Genomic DNA, 20,715 nt, shown 5'->3' on the forward strand with positions numbered 1-20,715 from the left:
AATAATATATATATATATATATATATATATAATTTAAATTTTGGATTATTTATAATTAATTACAATTAGTTGGAATTTGGTTTGGAATAACAGAAAGTGAAATTTTGAACCAATAGGTTTCAAAGTTTTTGGATTTAAAAAAAAAATACCATTCATTTAGACTAAATATGCCAATTCATTCTTAATGTAACTGTATTGTGAAGATTATGAAGACTGATGAGGGTGTGACTGATGAGGGAGACATCAAAAATGTATAGGAGGGTCCCCAGGACAGGTTTGAGAACCACTGGTATAATCTACGCTGTTATGATATATAATCACTCAGAAATATGGCACAGTTTAAATTTTTTTAACATTTGTTTTATTACATATGAAAATACATGTACAATTGTACAGTTGTTGTATGTAGTTATTACATACAATATATAGTGCACAATCTACAATTGTACAGTAATTACATTGTCCTGTGTTCTCTATGTTGTGGTCAACACATAAGCAAGTAATACTGCCAAAACGCAGATATTACTGCCTCAAGCCAAGGCACCAGATGTTACCAGGGCTTGGAAGCCTTGCAAGATGCTAAGGCATGGAGAGGCCACACATGTCAGCCCACCAGATGCTAAGAAGCTGAGGGATTGAGAGGCTGAGACAGGAAACTCTCGGCCAGCCAATGCAGAAACTTCTGGGACGGCTGTGGCAGGAAGGACTTTGACAGGAACCTCTGGGACGGCCATGAGAGGAACTTCTGGGACCACGATGACAGGTGACACCACCAGACACTAATTGCCAGATTTGACTGTTCTAATTTTATTGCCTTGTTTTTATGTTTTATATGACTTAGAATTACAATTGGTCTTTTTGTTGTGATGTATGCCATCTTCAGGTTTCCCGTGGTACCTGCCCTCCATGTCATACTCAGGGGGGGGAAGTACTCTTCTGTGCCTGAAGGAACCACAAGTTTACACTGTATCGATTAGCATGCAAAAAACAGTGCTATTTGATTCAAAATAGTGGGAAATGGTCTCCAAACTAGAATCCTAAACTACAGCTTTGATGTATAATACATACCACAGAAGACGTCATAGCCAGATTCTCTCAGCAGACACCCACAACCGAAGTCGATCAGTTTGACCTCGAGTGTTTCTGGATTGATCAGCAGGTTGACCAGCTTGATGTCTCGGTGAAACACTCCACGCCGAATGCACATAAGAGCGGCTTGCATTGCCTGCCACATGACAAGCCGTGTCCTCATTACGTGTGCCTCCACAGCGCAGGACAAAATCAAACAGATCTTCGCAGGGTGAGGGGCGTTCCAGAACCATGATGTACTGGTCAGGCTGGTCCTGCCAGTCCAGCAGTTCAATGATTTGAGGAACTTTGGGGTCCTTATTGACCAAGATTAATAGGCCGACCTCTAATGGAAGGGGTTCAGAATGTCCAGGCTAGAAGAAAGATAATTTTTTATGACTGTTAGATGAAGATGCTTTCTTAAATAAGGATTTAGTCCAGTCTTGGACAAACTGTTTACATGTTTTCCATTTAAAACTGTGAATAAACATAGAAAGCGCAATCAACTTACAATGTCAATGTATTCCATGTTACTTGGCTTTCTGGCAAATTTAACGGCCACCTGATGAACAAAATTAAAAATTAGTCACACTTAAATTTTAAACATTTCACTAAATAGTGGACATAGTATACACCGAGAGGACTTGAAATGGACAGAGTGAGAAAAAACTATTTGCTAGCTAAATATTATAAAATAACAATACCTCAAGGCCATCTTCCAAGCGTTTCCCCTCATAGACGGCACCAAATCCTCCTTGACCAAGCATTCTGCCGATTTCATAACGGCTCAAAATGTTCTGCTGACTTTCAGGAGGAAGGACTTTAAGTCCACTAGAAAGAGGCCCCTGAAGGCCATGGTCAATGTTCTGTTGAAGCTTGTGATCTAAAGCAGGAAACATTAACCAAAAACATGGTTAAACCACGATTCATTAAATATTACACACTCATATTATAATTTTTTTATTAGGTTTAGATTTGCAAAACAAGGATATTTTGTTAACCTTCAGTGCTTGCTCATGTAACAGCACAGCAGCCTGGTCCTTCTGACCTTGACCTGTGTTGCCCCTCCGGTCAAAGACAAGTAGAGAGGACACCTTCTCAGCATTATCTGTCCTCCTCTTCTTTCTCTCAGGCCTCTCGTCTTCCTCATCAAAGCTAACAGGCTGATGGTACTCCGCCGCACTTTTACTGCATTTTGAGAGTGCACTTCCACAGGAGTTGTACACCTGAGCACTGTGATAACTCAGTTTTCTCTTCTGGCTGGTGGTAACAGTTGTCCTCTCAGTTTCATATACATTGAAAGATTTTAACACATGTCCTGGAATAAATCCTTAATCAAACTAATCAACAGGATTTGGATATAATGCATAATAGTGTGCATTTTTACTTATGGTAATTAATTACACATCATCTTTTCATGAATAGAAAAGTTCCTGTAATTAAATCATTAAGACTTCATTAATGGATACCTATATTTAAGTTAAAAGGTTTTTGATGCACAGAGCAACCAGTTACACATTGTCCTAATATGTTTAGTTGATTTCCCATCAGCACTTCTCTCATACTGTTGCAGTAGCCTGGTCCTGCAATTGCTGACCCTGACTACTCTTCCTGCTCTTTCTCTCCTGACTGTCATTTCCCTCACTAACACTGGCGGGCTGATGATGCACACACAAAAGAAAAAACAGCAATCAGGGTTTTTGTCCACACAGAAGAGTTTTGAATTCAGATATCAAAACAAATTCATAAAAAATGAGTCAACATCTTTAAAACGTGAATATATCTTCAAAATCATTAGTAAATGGTTTTAGACTCTGTACCTTAAACCATCTGTGGAAAAGGATTTTCCCCAAGCCAATCCTCCGACTTGGGTCCTGCTGCAGGAGGCATCGAATCAGATGGCAGCATTCTGTGCAGATCAATGGGAGAGAGATGGGAAAGTCAGGTTATAACCTTGAACTGTGTAATAAGCTGTAAGACTTGACTGTCAGAAATTCTGGAAAATTCCTGCATTTTATAATGCAGAATCAGGGTTAATTTTTCTGCCTTTTTCTTTATGTTTTCCATGATGTAAATTACAATTGGTTTTCTTGGTTTTAATGTTTGCTATCTCATCCTTTGACAAGCCAGGCTCAAGCCAGATGTCGTCTTCAATCATCTGCAGGTCGTTGGGCTCTGGAAAGCGTCCACACACCATTGTGAATAAGAGCACTCCCAGCGACCATACAGTAGTAGGTTTCCCGTGGTACCTGCCCTCCATGTCATACTTAGGGGGGAAGTACTCTTCTGTCCCTGAAGGAAAGACATTGGGCCTGATGGATAAGCTTGAAATACTACCACATATTATACATAAGCATGCAAAAAAAACTGATTAAAAACAGTGGGAAAGAGTTGGAATCCTAAACTACAGGTTTGATGCATACTAATATACATACCATAGAAGATGTCATAGCCAGATTCACTCAGCAGATCCCCGCACCCGAAGTCAATCAGTTTGACTTTAAGGGATTCTGGATTGATCAGCAGGTTGTCCAGCTTGATGTCACGGTGAAACACTCCACGGAGAATGCACATGTGAGCAGCGCGCGTTGCCTGCACCATTATAAACCGCGCTATGTTCTCCTTGATGCTCCATAAAGTCCACCAGATCTTCGCAGGGTGAGGAGTGTTCCAACACCATCACTTACTGGTCAAGCTGGTCCTGCCAGTCCAGAAGTCGAATGAACTCTGGCACTTCGGAGCCCTTATTAGCGAGGATTAATAAACCGACCTCTAACGGAAGGGGTGCAGGATGACCAGGCTAGAAGAAAGATCATTTGTATGACTGTTAGATGGACGTGCTTTCGAAAATAAGGATTTAGCCCAGTCTTGGACTAAATGTTTTAAAATGTTAAACTGAAAAAACAGCGATCATAGCTTGCTTACAATGTCGATGTATTCCATCGTCCTCGGCTTTCTGGCAATTTTCACTGCCACCTGATCAATGAAAAAAAAATGTCACAATAACATTTTAAACACGTCAAGTTCACATTGTGAGATAAAAGTTATCCATTATTATTATCATTAATAATAAGCAATTAACAATTATTTATTAGTGGGATAAAACAATTTGCTAACCAAATATTGTAAGAAAAAATAATGATACCTCAAGACCTTCTTCCAAGCGTCTCCCTTCATAGACGGTGCCATCTCCCCTCACCAATCATTCTACTACCGATATCATACCGGCTCAAAATGTCGTCTATTAAAAGTGAAATAGTTAACATTTAATGTCGTGCACTGACAGTCAAATATAAGTAATATTTGAATATGTGTAATATCTGAAGTTATGGGAGTAAGCTCACCCTCAACTGTCAAGTCCACAAGTACACCGTTATCATCTGAAGCTGGACTGCCATAGACCTGATTAGACCCCTGTGAATAGACTAGAGAATAGTTTATTTATGAAATTATGATGTATCATTATTTATGATACAGTTTTAAAATTATAGGTTGCCAACTTAAAATATGCTGATGTGCAGTTATATATCATATCAATTGACCTAAACCCCAAAGTTTAAAGAAAAATGAATGAGGGTTTGAAGCGCACATTTTACTCTGCTGCCACCTATTGATGAACCATGGCAGGAAATTCTTGATCTTTTCTTTTTTTTAAATCTGAAAGTGAAAATGTATGCGACTAAAATGATACGGTGACCGAGAAGTGCGAAGCAAATCACAATTCTGAAAACAAAATAACAAATTACAAACGCAAATGCAAGTCTAAAAAACAAAATAACAATTCAGAAAGCACAACAACAATTCAGAAAACATTATAACAAGTCAGAAAACACAATGACAAATTCGAAAACAAAATAACAAGTCAGAAAACACAAAGACAAATCCGAAAACAAATTAACAAATCAGAAAACACAACGACAAATCAGACAAACCAGAAAAGGTAGGTATAGTTTGAGACAACTGGACGAGACATCTGTCAATCAACGTATACAGGGAAGAACCAGCCGAAGAAAAGCAGAGTCGTGGTAGAAAGTTCGGAGATGGTATTAAAGTAGCTCAGTTTAAAAGTATTGTATGAATTGCCTTTACTCTGGAATAAAGTAATTTGTTATTTTGTTTTCAGAATTGTGATTTGCTCCGCACTTCTCGGCCACCGTAAAATGAACATATTTTGTTTGACATTCCATATTAATATTAATATTGTTTTAATGTTGTTTTGTTGATAAATATATGTTAGGCTTCATAAATTTAGACTGTTTTGACTGGCATTAAGTTATAGCCTAAGTTCAAAGGAGTTTAAATCAGTCATTTCAAAATAATTTCAAACTATACATAATCTTATATTTCAGGTTAAACATAGCCTATTGGCAAATTCATTGGGCTGTAGGTTTTAATAACTTTAGTCAGTTATTTCCCAACAATCGTCTGATTTAGCTTACGTGATAAAAGAATAGTGACTTCGTTCGGATGAGAAGAGTTCACCAGAATGACAGAGGAAGCATACAAATAATTGCACAGCAGTGACTAAATTGATATGATGCGATATTAAATTTCAAATAATGGGTCAGTGGACTGTTTTTGTACTGCTGACTCACGGTGATGATATCATCCAAAACACTGACTGCATTTATGGACGTTGCAGTGTGACATAAAATGTAAAGATGACATCATAGTTCAGCCACCCCAGCGCACTGGCCGCTCATTGGCTCGAATGCTTGATTGATGTATAATGCGGCCAATCAGAAGCCAAATTACGAAAGCTCATATCACAAATAAAGGCAAATGTAAAAAACGTATGTTTGATGTGCATAGTGGGCGTTTTCAAACTCAGCCAAGCTACGATGTGCATGACTTGCAGCCTGTGGCGTCCGGCTATTTTATGGAAACAAAATGAAGAATGCAGTGCAGAATCGCAATAGTGCAGAATCACACTGGCACGCGTTGGAGCATTTACTGCGCATGCTCGACGCGCAATGTCCAGCCTTGCCAAGACCTGCCCCTATTCTTCACCAATGAACGGGCAAATTTATAAGCGGCATAAGCGTTTCACTATGGCTGAGACGGACGGTGACAGCTTGCGAACGAGATGTTGTTGACAAAACACTGAAGATCTGCTAAATGCAAGGCTGGTGCCCAAACGAGAAAGTCTTTTCTTCGATCCTGCTAAAATCCGGTAACGTTACAGTGCCATCATATCCTAGGGCAGCCGCATGGGCCCGGCTACGTGCATGCGTCCCCGGTTGCAGGTGCATGACACTTTATTATAATATCGCATGTCTAATAGAAAATAATAACCAGCTAAGTCAGCAAAACGGTATTCGCTTTGAAATTAATAAAGGTGAAAAGCAAATTGCATTTAGAGCAAGCCCTTTAGCGGGCATGTCATTTCAGCAACAATCCGCAATGGATCCTGTCTGTAGCCAGGCTTCACAGATGGTGCGGACACACCGCATTTTCTTCTAACCATTAGAATTATTGTGCTGTATTCTATGTTTATTTAAAGAGGTTTCAGTAAAATGTGTCTAAAAGACATTAAAGCTGCATCTCTCCATATCGATAGCGCAATTTTACTAGTCTTACTGTCGCCATTTATTGAGCTTCAAGTGATTTATAAACCCATGCCTATGAAGGTGTAATGAGACGTTGCTTATTTTTAAACCATATTTAACCTTTTTTGCAGGTGGTTTGTTTGTAAAAGCCGTTGGGAGTGAAGCTACCGGCTACAGCTACAGATATTGGAGAGGACAGATCTGCTTATCAGAGCTGCTGGCGATAACGCGCGACCTTTCTGGAGTGCAGGCTGATTTAAGGACCGCGCGAGCGACCGGAAAATGAACCATGGCAACCGCATCTCTCGGGAAAGAGCTCGAGCGCACTTTTCATCATTTGCGTTCATTTGCCCTTTTTGGAGAATATTTAATCGGGTAGTTTTATGTGGTTTACAGCATTTTCTCAGTTATTGAGCTGTTTTTGTAAGTGATTGTTTGTAGTGCATCTGACGCGGGATATGGATATTTGGACTTGGTTGCGTTAAGTGATCCGCTGCCTGCCTGTCCATCATAATGGATCAAGATGATAACCAAGAAACATATGAACCCCCTCTGCATGCCCTTTACGGGCCTAACCGGATCCGGCCGTCGTCGTACCGGGCTCTGCGAAGTGCCGTGTCCAGCCTGGCACGAATTGACGATTTTTTCTGTGAAAAAATCGGTTCCGGGTTCTTCTCAGAAGTCTTTAAGGTAACTTTGCCTCTTTTTATATCTACAAACGATAATCCACGGTCCTAGGCTTATTACAGTGGTCATGCTTTTTCTGATAGATGATTGGTTGCACCTTCTGATGATTTGCACTTTAAATGACTTGTCAAGTTAAGGATGGAAGCAGTAAGGGAGTTTGCATGATTTGAACAGTCCATGGATTTCATAAAATACTATTAATTATCAGCAGCGACAAAATTCAGGCCGCTAGTGAAATGAATTCACAATGACATTGACTGTGAGATGAGAGATGAGCCTCTAATAAAATTCAACCTTAAACTAAAGTTTATAGTGGAAACTGATTATCGGTAATCAGTTTGATCAATATGTGTGTGTGCATGACGAGTGTGTGTGTAAAAAAGATATTCACACTAATCAACTTTATTTTTTATTTATTTTATTTTAATTTTGTGTCTACCAATAAATGGCACTACTGTCAAATTTTTCACCAGCAATTGTTACTTTAAAGAGCCATTTCTACCTGATAAAACGTAGCTGTGTTGGTATAAATGTTGGTATAAATTAATTTATTTAGGTTGATTCAGTGATGTTAATGATTAATGATTAATGAAAACCAGTTAACATGTTACCATTTTTGTAAAAAAAATTTCATTGAAGAATAGCAGTGCTGTTAAAAAAATGACCTGTATTGTTTAATAATATCTCAACGCCATAAAAACAGATTATAATATTAAAAATAATTCATAATGAATATTACGTTTTTTTAATTATCATTTCAATATTGTGTCAAAAAAAGAAATTGGTTCTGAATATTGTTCATAAAGAAATTGTTTAAAACAACTTGTAAGCATACACTGGAATTTGAATGCCTGTGTAGTTTAATAAAATGACACATCCTAAAGTCTCACAGTCTCGGTCATCTTGTATAGTATATAATACAACAGAGTCATATGTGTCCATGCTAAGAGCAACGGTGTCTGTGATTAATGATAAGACAGGTTGGTTGTACTCGACAGTATAATCAGATTACCAACCTTCCCTAATCTGTCTGCCTCTTCACAGAGGGGTATGTGTGTGCTTATTGGCCCATGCCTCTGTCGACTCTGCCTCAAGTGCAAGTAAAAAATATCAGTCTATTGCTTTCGTTTGAAAGTTTGTCCACTAGTATTGTCCCATATTTAATAATAGACACTCCTTTCATACTTTTTAAGAACATTGTGGACCACGATGTAAATTTAGTTTCTCTTATTCATTCCTGCTTTTTTGTGTGTGGAGCAGTCATTAGCTGTCATAGTAGCTGTCATTCTTCATTAGTGGTTATAGTAAAGTCAGAATTACAAATAATTTTCAGTACTACAACTACAGTAATGTGAGCATACATTTTAAACTATTATTTACTAACTAAAGAGGTCTAATTTCTAATGCATGGCTTTTATTGGTATCTATAAATAAAGAAAAACAGAGCTGTTATGGCACATTTTTGAATATTTATATTTTTGCTATACAGTAGGCCTAGACAACTACATAATTTTGCAGAAAGCTGTGCATGTAACTTTTGAAAAATTGAATGTTTAATGAAAGTGGTGTGTGTTTGTGCCACCTCAAGAAAACTGTCATTTGTCTTTTATTTTCCTTTTTAGAAGTCAACATTTATTAAAATTTGGTGTCATAGCAAAAAAGTGTAATAAAAGAATTATGTCTAAATGACAAATGACTCTGTAAGGGACAGTATGAAATATGAATGTATTACTGACATGCGGTTCACAAATAGTTATAAATTAAAGTCAGTCCGATATCTGATTTATAGATATGGGATGATGTATGTTGTGGTGTTTGGTGATGGTAGTGGGTGATGCCCATGTTTTGTATGTGACGTTGTTGTGATGATGTCCTGGATTCCCGCTGGTTAGGTGGGATGATGGGAAATCCAGAAAGCCTATTAGTGCCCTAATGGCTATTAATACTTAGCATACTCTACTGGATCTTTCTCCAACTCTCTCTACCTCATAAACACACAAAGCCATACTTAATTCAAACTTAAATACACTAATGCACTAAAAGCTGATCCATCTTCTCAATCCTCCACTAGATTCTCTATCATCTACTCCACTACTAGCCTCACATTTAATGACAAATCAGTCTAATGCATGTTGCAGAGTAATTCTGCCTAGTAGGGCCAGAAAAAGCTTTAGATACAGCTTTAGATACTCTTGTGCAGATGTACATAGATTTTATCCTGAATGAGAGCAAGTCATTTACACGACTGAATGGCCTGAGCCATCAAGCACATACTCTGCTGTGCTGACCAGATGTGGAGTTTTAGGCACTCCGGCATAGTGTACAATGGAAATATTTTGGAAAGTGATACCATTAAGGATCTTGACTTTATATATAGCCTAACATTAAAAATGTAAATAAAAAACTAAGATGATTCTCTTTTCAGAGAATGTGTCTTGAAAACAAGTGTATTTTTTTTTGTCTGTTGATGTATTTTTCACTTAGTAATAAATCTTACTAAAAGTATTATTTTATGTCCATTTTTGTTATGTATTCATGATTTTATATGAGAATATGTACAAGTTATCGGAGATGATAAGCACCCTACAGTTTCTTTACAGAAGCTTGATAATAATATATATATATAATTATTTCTGTCATAACAACTCTCTGAGAGTTTAGCATAGTAATATACATGAGAATGTTAATGTATTTGGTCTTGGCGGAATAGATCTGCTACACTGCTGCTGCAGCAGAGCAAGTACCGAGACTTGCTAATGCCAATACATCCACAGACATGCTGCTGTGAGCATGTAGGAAATACTGCTGCTGCACATATAACATATATGAAAAAAAAAAACATATATAACATGCATGAAATCACCCTGTAGCAGATGTATACAGGTGCAGCTGGGAAAAGTGGAGGGTGCTGCAACTGCTACAACAAGCACTATAGCCAAGATTTAAAGGTTGAGCAGCAAGCTCAGGCCTTTGACCAAAAATACTGATTTTAAATGGTCAGAGATGCCCAAACCTTTTACTACATTGGGCCAAAAATCTAATTTGATTAAGGGCCAGAGGCCAAAAGTAAATGTTCAATCACATAAATAATATTGCACTTAAATGTGTCATACTGTGTATCCTACAGTAAAACACAGGCTCACTTTTATTATGCTGCTTTAATTTGTTCTAAATAACAAACACATTCACATAAGTTTAAAAGTACAAAATTTGTTCCTGTGCATATGAATTCTTTGAACTACAGTGCTTTTCTTAGAATATCTGCTGATACAACAGTCAGATCTTGCCCATTGGCAAGGCAAGGTTGATTGCTACTCTCAAAAATGTGCTTTGATACAGTATGTTCACCTGTAGAAGTCTATGGTTAAAGCTCCACTTAGCATTCAAAAGCTGCAAATGCATTTGCTGAAGAAATGACTGCGGTACCCGTGGTGGTAAAATACTTATTCTGGTTGAGTACCATCTGTAGCATGGTTTGCCAAATCGAAAGGGCAAATGGTCATGGGCTTGTTTGGGCATCTTTGGTCTATTACATGTATCATACAACGATTTCTTTTTAGTAGTGTCACTGAATAAGTGTGTGTGTATTCTGCAGGTGCAGCACAGGATCACAGGGCAGGTGATGGCTCTGAAGATGAACACACTGGCCAGCAACAAAGCCAACATGCTGAGAGAGGTGCAACTCATGAACCGCCTTTGCCACCCCAACATCCTCAGGTGTGAGATTTAGCATAGTTCCTTTTTGTACATAAAACAGGGAATACTTCTCACTGTATCCACTGAATGATATAAAATACTACAGTGCAATGGCATAAATAATATTTTCTTGAGTTGTGTATTTGTAGGGTCTGACTTGATAAAAATGAGATTGTATGTATCCTGTTGGAAAATAATCCCAGGTTGAAGGTGCATATTCACAAAAGGAATCCAAAAATATAGAAAATAAATAGTTGTTCTCACCTTCATTAGGTTTTTGGGGGTGTGTGTTCATGAAGGACAGCTTCATGCTCTTACAGAGGTAAGACATTGCATAGAAATCCAGACTTCAGGAGTAAATGGACTGTCTGGTTGATATGATAATAACTGTAATGTCACTGTTTACAGTACATAAATGGGGGCAACCTGGAGCAGCTGCTGGACAGTGACATATATCTGTCATGGAGCGTGAGAATAGGTCTGTCTCTGGACATTGCAAGAGGGCTGCAGTATCTACACAGCAAGGGCATTTTCCACCGAGATCTTACATCAAAGGTACAGACACAATGACAGTCATGTATGGTTTATTGTGCCAGCAGCTGCCTATTCATTTTGTGCTTGCTGCACGCTGGTGTTATGGGACAAAAAGAGAGTTGTGGTGATGTCGTATTTTTGTAGGCCAACCATCAACCAGGTTTTCTTGACAAAATGGGATTTTTTTTATGGGCTTTTCGATTAGTGCAGAAAATAAGCTGTGATTAGCAAAAGTTCATGATTCTTACATGTTTTGTTAATCATGATAATATTCACAAAGGAACACAAATTTGATGAATTTTGAAGTCTAAATAAAATCTCCAGAAGAAAAAAGTGAACAAACAACACCCTGGTTGCATGACTTTAACATCACCAACATTAAGCTTCTTATAACTATATCAGTCTTCATTTAAAAAACATTTACCTGAAAATTTGAGTTGGAATTGTTTGCAAGATTGTGATTATAAACACAATGAGGCTGTAAAAGTAAACTAGTGAGTAGATGAGTTTAGTTGGTCGGCGTGATGAGGTTAAATTTCCTCAACAACCAATGTAGTTCCATTTAGCCACTTGTTAGCAAGACAAGTAAAAGCTTTATAAAAAAAAACACAAGGGTGTATTACTGATGTATTTTGTCATAGAATAAAACTTTAAAATATCTTGAGTTTGTGTTTACCACAGACCTTATTTTAGGCATTTAACCAAGAACCTATTAAAAAAAACCATTGACTTCAGGATGATGGAAACAGACGTGCTAACATGCTAACTCGTTTTGGGTTTTGGCCTACAAAAATACGTCATCAATGCGTATTCTATGAATAAGGCTATAAGGTTTAGAACATGGAAATACTCTAACATTATATCCTATGAAATACCCTGACTGTACTACTGTACTATACAGAACTGTCTGGTCCGTTGTGACAATGCTGCTTTTACCGCTGTGGTGGGGGACTTTGGGCTGGCAGAGAAAATCCCTGATTACAGGTCAGTACATCTCTCCTTTTTACTCACAAATACAGCTTTTTGACACACATTTGATGATGACATTTTAAATGGATCAGTACTTCAAGTATGATGGCTATCCAAGAAGGCTATATTCCAAACATAGGCCAAAATATTGATTTAAATAACCTATGCTTTGTCTTGCTTGTCTACAGTGATGGTGTTGAAAAGCAGCCTTTGGCTGTTGTGGGCTCCCCCTACTGGATGGCTCCAGAAATGTTAAGAGGAGAGCTGTACAATGAGAAGGTATCTTGTCTTTGAACACTAACAAATCAACATCCAACTGTATTTGTGTGCTTCTGTAACTTTATTCATCTCATTTTCATACCATAGGTGGATGTTTTTGCATATGGAATAATCCTTTGTGAGATTATTGCTCGAATTGAGGCTGACCCAGATATCCTCCCACGAACAGAGGTACATCAACTGCACAGTGCACACCACCACATGAAGCATAGAATCAACCACAGAATCATGTAACTGGTTTACCAGACATAGATCAAGCTTTAAAGTTATTATGGGTTATGAAAGCTTCTTATTTTGGTTTTGGGAGTCCCCAACAACAGGTTGACATGCATGCAACGTCAAAAAACACTTTCATTGTCTTATAATATGCATTTATTTTTACCTTACTTGCTCAAGGACTCCCAAACGATTCACTCAACGATTCATTTTTCTAAACCCCTCCTTTGCGTGACGCTAATCTGCGGTGATTGGTCAGTTGGTCTTAGTTTCATTTCATCATGCCTGTAATGCTGATAAAGCAGCGTTTACAGAGTGCTGCTTTGTTTACAGCCGTTACTGGGGAAAAAAGCTATTTTTACCGCTCCAAATGAGGCACCTAGTGGCAAAGAATGAATTTGCATTTTCTTTCAGACCAAGGGGAAAAGACCAACAAGTGGGCGGGCAATATGCTAATGTTTCATGTTGACGTTAACATGAAAATGAAACGGCTTGGGATTCGTTTTAAAAACGACTCGTTTCAATGATTCAGAGTTGACTCTTTCTTTTGAGAGACAATAACTTTATACACGGTGCACTTTCAGATTTAAAACTTTGCAGGATGTTTTCATTCAGTTAGAGCTGTATTACACATTGCATGAAAGGTAATGTTCAAAAATCCATAATAGGGGCACTTAAAAAAAAAAAAAAGTTAAAATTACTTTAATAGCTAATAATTAATAGCTAAATTTAATCTAGGACAAGCCTTAGCCTATGTTTATATTTTATATGTTTGGGTAATGATATCTGAAATGTTGATATTCTGCAATTGTATTAAAACTCAAAATGTATCTTGTCATACTAAAATGTAATCAAATGAATGCAAAAATAATTAGATTGTTTTATTTGCTCCCATGTTTATTTCTAAATATGATGTGTGCATATGCGTAACCATATAGTGTATCCAGATCCATTCTAAGAATTCACTGATGTTAAATTTTTCAGGATCACTGCAGTTTAGACTTTGATATCAATGTTTACTTTTTAGAGTGATGTCTCCCTCTGCTGGTGAAGCAGCATGATGGAGTATATTTCCATAAAAATAGGTTTTTCATATTAATGTTTTTTTTTTGTTTTTTTTTTAGAAAGCAACACAGTGTTAATTATTGCAAACCTCAAGATTAATCTCAAATTTGCATGTGAAGATGCCTGAACAGAGCAGTAAGTGTGTAATATCATCTGTCTGTTTGTCTGTAGGATTTTGGACTGGATGTGGACGCCTTTGAGCAAATGGTGGAAGACTGTCCACCTTCATTCCTTCGTCTGGCAGTAAATTGCTGCAATGTAAGCCACATACGCACATATACACTCAGAAATTCAGTAACACAGAGTACAGTACTTTATGAAACTGTACATGTCATGCTCTCAGTTGTTTTTAATTTGTTATGCTCTTTCTGTGGTAGATGAGTGCAGATAGTCGTCCTGCCTTTTCTGAAATAGTAGTGACACTTGAGAGGCTAGAGAGAGAGAGGAAGATGAGTGAAGCTCCAGTCATCCTAGGTAAGTATGTTACAGATAACACAGGCAGGGGTTAAAAGCACTAAATCAGTGTAATACATTAATTTAATAATATTGAATAAAAGATAAATTAATGATATATACACTATTGTTAAAAAGTTTGGGGCCAGTAAGATTTTTTAAAAGAAATAATCCTTTTATTCACCAAGGATACATTAAATGTATCAAAAGTGATAGTAAAGGCTTTTAAATAGTTTCAAAACATGTCTACTTCAAATAAAATGTAAAAAATTATATTAGGTTACACAACTGTTTTCAACACTGATAATAATAATATGATGAAGAAATGTTTCTTGAGCACCAAATCACCATAACATGACTATTTCTGAAGGATCTTGTGACACTGAAGACTGGAGTAATGGCTGCTGAAAATTCAGCGTTGCCATCACAGAAATAAATTACATTTTAAAATATATTTAAATATAATTTTTTTTGTAAATTGTAATAATATTTTACAATTTGATTTTTATTTTTTTTAAATAAATGCAGCCTTGATGAACATAAGTGACTTTAAAAAAAAAAAATCTTACTAACCCCAATCTTTTGAAAGGTATTGTATATCACATGTTAATTTAAATATATTTTACCAGTTAGCAGCTTATTCATTCAGATCTCAAAATTAAAGATTCAAAATATTTACCCATCTTTAAAATCACTCTTTTTACAAGAAATAATTTTGCAGTTTTATCAGTCCTCTGACAACCAATCCTTGTTGTGGTTTCCTCAGAACCCATTGCTATTGTCAGTCCATATAGGAGGAGAAGCTCGCCATGCCATCCTGGTGACCAGCGCCTGTCCCGTAGTCAATCAGACGTATTGCCCCCTGCCACTTCACCGTGTTTAGGCACGCCTGCACGGGTCAACCCATTCTCTCTTCGCCAAGACCTCAACGGTGGTCGAATCAAGCTGTTCGACACCCCTAGCAAATCTGTCATCTCTCTTACCTTTACCCTTCCACCACCTCCAGACCCCTGTGCCTCCCCACCACTAAACGGGAGCCCGGGGCTCCGAGGTCCCCCTCGAAGGTGTCACTCCCTGCCGTGCACCCCCGAGCTGGGACGACAGCTACCCTTCCGGGACCAAGAGGAGGAGAGGACTGAAGAACTGAGAGATGGAATGAAAGAGAACGAGGCAGAAGGACGGCAAGACGCGGTGGAGGACTCAGGTCTGGTTCTGGACTTAGATATGGTGTCTTTAGAACGGGTAGAAGAGGAAGAGGAGGATGAAGAGGTGGAGAAGGAGGGACTGAGCCTCACAGAGCCCATGGACTGTAGCAGCTCGCCCGACACGGCAGAAGGAAACGTGTCAGGGAAGCGGCTTATCAGCGGTTCTTCTTATTCCTCGTCCTTGCAGTCCAATGGTTGGGCTACACCCATTTCTAATGGACCACCGTTATTACCTCCCCTTCCCCGTTTGGACAATAACAATGGACTGCTGAGGCCTGGGCGGCTGATGGCATGGGCAAGACTGAACGGTTACCGAGGCCCCGCTCCGGAGCCTTTACCGCCCACTAATGAACAAGACGATGTGATTTCTTGTCCAGCCTGCTGTCTGGCTGGGTTCAGCTTCCCTTCTGTGTGCCTGCGTGGAGCTCCTCCCTCGCGCCGTGGACCTCCGCGACGACCGTACAGGAACTTCAACGGAGGGGAAGCATCCGCAGCCACAGCAAAGGGACTGCTCTGTCGGGGAGCAACGGGTCTGGCTCCATCCACAGCTACTTGTGAGCCAGGGTTACCCCTACCGGAGGCCCAAACCTAAAGATGACCACTGCCACATCTCAGAAACTGCAATGCCACACAGTCAGGCCACAAGTCTGATGTCAGAATGGTTATCTGAGGGGATGCAGTGCGGGTTGAAACATTGAATTAAAGGGATAGTTCAACCAAAAATGAAAATTCTGTCATTTGCTCACCCTGATGTTGTTCCAAACCTGTATGACTTACTTTATTCTGGGAAATACAAACAATGTTTTGAAAAATGCCACACTGTTTTTTGTCTGTACGGTGAAAGTCGGTGTTATTTCATTGTATGGATGCTTAAAACATTCTTCTCTCTATTTTACAGAATAAAGAAAGTCATACATTTTGACATGAGGGTGAGTAAATAATGACAGAATTTTTGGGGATTACACAATATATAAAAAATTAAACCGATAGTGTGATATGGCTTAGTGCGATTGTCAAGTTGCACGGGTTGAAATATATTCATTAACAGTTTCAAATTGAGAGCACGTGTCTAAATGAACAGAATACTTCACTCTGAAATCAGCAATGCATATATTTGTATGCTGGCAACTCGGCAAAATAAAAGTCAGATGGGTTAATGTTTAAAAGTAAAGTAACTAATGCACAAATATTAGTATTATAATTTTATGGTTGTACTATAAAATTTAAATATATTTATTAAATACCCAATTTTAACATTTCCATTAAATGCTATTATTACAGTATATTTCTTGTTTTGGTCAATATTTTTATTTAATGATATCACAACAAAAATCATAATAATAGTATTGTTTATAGTCATTTTGAATTAGACAAAAACTGTTTTGGCCTATGAAAACTGAAGTGGAAAGAGATTTTTTTTAAACCATGTTTAATTTCTGGTTAAAGGAAGAGGTTTCGGTTGTTTCTTGTAAACTTAAGTGTGAAATTTTTACATTTTTTCCCCAAATTGTTCAGCCCTTAAAATGATAATATTTGAGAAGTGAGAATTGTGAATGCACTTATTCTATAATGACAAACTTTTTGTTTTGGGGTGAACTATCCCTTCAGAGGTGTGTATGAGACACACACAGGATAGAAGTGAGGAATGAAAGGCATGCTGGTTCCATAGTGCCAGTTCTTTATCATGGTCTTTTTTGCCGTAATTCAGAATAACTTAATACCATTACTGTACAATAATGGCTGCTTTTTATTGTGTGCTCTTTTTGGCTCCATAAATGTTTGATTGACTGAAAGCCACTGTGTTTAAAAAGAAAAAAATACTGTGTTTGTAGTAATGATGACCTACATGATAATAGTGGCATGTCAAGCATTTTAAGTGTATTATCTGATTTATTTATTTATTTATTTATTAGATAAGCATTCCTCTGAAAGACTGAATGCTCTTCACTTTGCTGTGAGAGTGGTCAAGGGTGTGTGACACTGGGTACTGATGTCTGACATTAGCTGAGACATTTTTGTGATACATGTGTATGTTTAGATGCAATGTATGCAGTAAATCATGGTAATTATGTAAAGTGTACTGTTTAATAGGCATTTTTTAAAATGAAAACAGCCTATACATTTTGAGTTTTACACAAAATGAAGATGTGCAAAAGTGCTTGTAGAAGATAGCAGTTTACTTTTTTTTTTTTATCTCCCCTTGTGGTCTGGAGGATACACTCTTGTTAGATCACTGCTGCTGTAGAAAAAAAAACAGATTCCTGTCACATGAGAGATGTTAGAGGACATTTACCTTGACGTTTGATCTAGTTCCGCTTTTTTGTGATGTTCAAGGTATGGAATCGTATTTAAAAAGCAAAAGAGCATCTTACACAAAGTGTTTTCTGATGCCACTAACATTTACTCAAGACAAATATGACACACCCCAGCACAAATGATTAACTTTTTTTTTTTTTTTTTGCTTTGTGTTTAAACATGAGTGTAAATTTTCACTGGTACCTAGATTCATTGTGGGTCAATACTAGTCTGGGACTGAAACAGTAATTCATATTGAGTCTAAACTGAATTTTTGCATTAGTTTATGCAAATTCTGAGATTCTGAGTCTGTTATGCTGAAGTGTTTCTGAAGTGTGGATTACGCCTCAGAAACACATCCACTGAATTTCCTCATGCTTGTTTATGTACATCTGCTTATGAAATGACCATAGGAAGTATCTGCATGCTGAGTACTGTACAAAAGAGTGATCTGTAGATATCAATGCATGACAATAGACAAGAAGCTGTCTAGCACATTAAAACTTCCCTTCAAACTGGCATCAGAGGTGAAGTTGTCAAGGCATTTTTGTATTCTGAATTCTGAGACGAGATATGGATGAAATAAGTGCTCTTGGTTTAAACAGTAACTTATATTTTTAATAGTTTGGTAAGGAATATGTTTGAATGAATTCATTAGGTTCTTGAAGAGTATACATTTTCTACTAATCTGTGAAGCATAGAATTGGGCTGAAGCTGAAGCTAAGAAGCTGATAATGAAAAGTCGGCTTGATTATGACTATAATTTCCCATGCACAGAAGAGATGAAAGCAATTTGATCACATGTATTTGAACAACACAGACATTCAGAACTTGTCTCCTTTGTGTCAGTGATGAAGTGATGTTATAGCGGATGGGATGTGGATAGATTTGCAAGGTTCATGTGTTATGTTACTGTGTAAAGATTTATTTCTAAGAGAACCTCTTTCTCTCTGAGAGCAAAGCACTTATCACTATGATGATTACTCTTATTCTGGGGAACAGCAGCTTTAATAAATGTCACTGAATTGTTATTTATGAAAATGTCATAAATTAAAAAAGATTGAATGTATAAACTGTCATTTTTACATTAAAACATATTTGAAATGTTTATAGATTTTTTTTTAGCTACCGAGCTGAATCAGAAAACTGACAAGCATTGTGCCATAATCTAGTGTATCGAGCTCATTTCATATAGAAGAGCTGTTGTGTTTATTGGAACAAACAGTGCCGATCATAGACTTCTGGGGGCCCTACGCAAAACTGTGTCGGCTGGGGGTGGGGGGGTATGAGTGGTTATGAACGAATGAATGAAACGCATTTGTCCGTGTTTCACTCCGTCTCGAATCGCGCTCACGGAAAGCGCTTGAGAAACAGTGTCTCTTCAGCGGATCGGTATGCTTTCAACTCGTTTTTGTAGTCTCAAGCAATACTGTACGACATTCACATTACATGATTTGACTGATTTTTATGTAGAAAGGGTGACAGCGCACCGCATTAAAATAAATGATCATTCATGTTTTCATAACTGCTGGCCGAATTCGAAACTAAAATTAAATCATCTTTGAGAGCAAGGGGGGCCCCTGGTGTCTCGGGGGCCCTACGCAGCTTGCGTATTTTGCATATAGGGAGGATTGGCTCAGGGAAAAATGTTCCAATTCGGACTGCGTATGATCCCATTCTCTTGATACTCTCCAAAAGTCAGCAAAATTCAGATCAGATGGGAATAATAGTAAGGTGTTTTTACACAAAAATGTTTAATATGTAAAAATGTGGCATATACTGAACATGAAAATAATCAGGCTGATACATTTTCAAATTTAGCAAAATAGACCGGAACCACATTTCCAGATATCTACGTTAAGTCTGGAAAACCAAAGGATTTTTCTCACAGTATATAGTTCCCTTTCGAGCTTTCACAAGACATCTCGGAGGTTTCTCCGCTATGGGAACTCCTTCCCTCCCAACCTTTCCTGAAGTCCTATTGGCTCACGCCAGTCCAATTGACTGGCCAATTGTTGTGAAGTATGCAAATTGCATGCAAATACTAACAAGCTCGAGAGGCAGTATAAAATGCAGTGCACGTGACAATTACGTCAGAATATTCTCCTTCACTTGTTCGCTTCAATACAACCTGAAGAATGGCTTCGTTCTGCAAGACCTGCATGGGACCTATCGAACCGCCAGATCAGCACGACAACTGCGTCGCCTGCCTGGGCTTGGCCCACACTGAGGCCACACTCATCACAGACTTCGTGTCGTTCGGCCGGGAGGAAGAGGATGGAGACTCAATGTCAATTTCGGCCTCGGAGAAAAAGGATTGGGCGGGATCGGAGCATGACTGCCCTGACAGCGAGGGGACTCCAGATCTCCAGGAGGAGCTTGTGAGGGTCATGACGAAAGCTGTCCAGGAGCTTAAGCTTACCTGGAGCCCTCCGGAGGAGCCTGCCAAGAGTAAGCTCGACTCCTGGTATTTTAGATCCTCTCGCCGGCAAGCTGATTCGATGGTGTCTCACCCCTTCTTCCCCGATGTTCACGAACAGCTCATGAAGACGTGGTCTTCGCCCCAATCAGCGCGTGTCCACTCTAACATGCAGGCCATATTCTCACACGTGGACGGGGCGGAGGCTCGCGGTTACATGCGCACTCCCCCCGTCGAGGAATAAAAACGCATACATTCGCACAAAAAGAGCTTTTCCCTC

At 38.3% G+C, this 20,715-nt stretch overlaps 1 protein-coding gene and 2 pseudogenes across 1 annotated transcript; 1 reads left to right on the plus strand and 2 right to left on the minus strand.

Moving 5' to 3' along the window:
- Positions 1–530: 530 nt before the first annotated feature.
- On the minus strand, positions 531–2,479 carry LOC107712011 (serine/threonine-protein kinase pim-1-like; annotated as a pseudogene).
- Positions 2,480–2,627: 148 nt separating this feature from the next.
- On the minus strand, positions 2,628–6,657 carry LOC107712012 (serine/threonine-protein kinase pim-3-like; annotated as a pseudogene).
- LOC107712023 (dual specificity testis-specific protein kinase 2-like) lies at positions 6,182–16,481 on the plus strand. The gene is made up of 11 exons (XM_016517146.1): positions 6,182–6,241; positions 6,749–7,307; positions 10,900–11,021; positions 11,274–11,322; positions 11,409–11,555; positions 12,436–12,518; positions 12,692–12,782; positions 12,870–12,953; positions 14,235–14,321; positions 14,441–14,537; positions 15,283–16,481. Exons 2-11 carry the CDS (start codon positions 7,131–7,133, stop codon positions 16,311–16,313), a joined length of 1,968 nt encoding a protein of 655 aa, XP_016372632.1. The 5' UTR covers positions 6,182–6,241; positions 6,749–7,130; the 3' UTR covers positions 16,314–16,481.
- The last annotated feature ends 4,234 nt before the right edge of the window (positions 16,482–20,715 follow it).

This window comes from Sinocyclocheilus rhinocerous, unplaced genomic scaffold (assembly GCF_001515625.1).
Source record: "Sinocyclocheilus rhinocerous isolate Xijiao unplaced genomic scaffold, SAMN03320098_v1.1 scaffold658, whole genome shotgun sequence".
NCBI classification, from domain to species: domain Eukaryota; kingdom Metazoa; phylum Chordata; class Actinopteri; order Cypriniformes; family Cyprinidae; genus Sinocyclocheilus; species Sinocyclocheilus rhinocerous.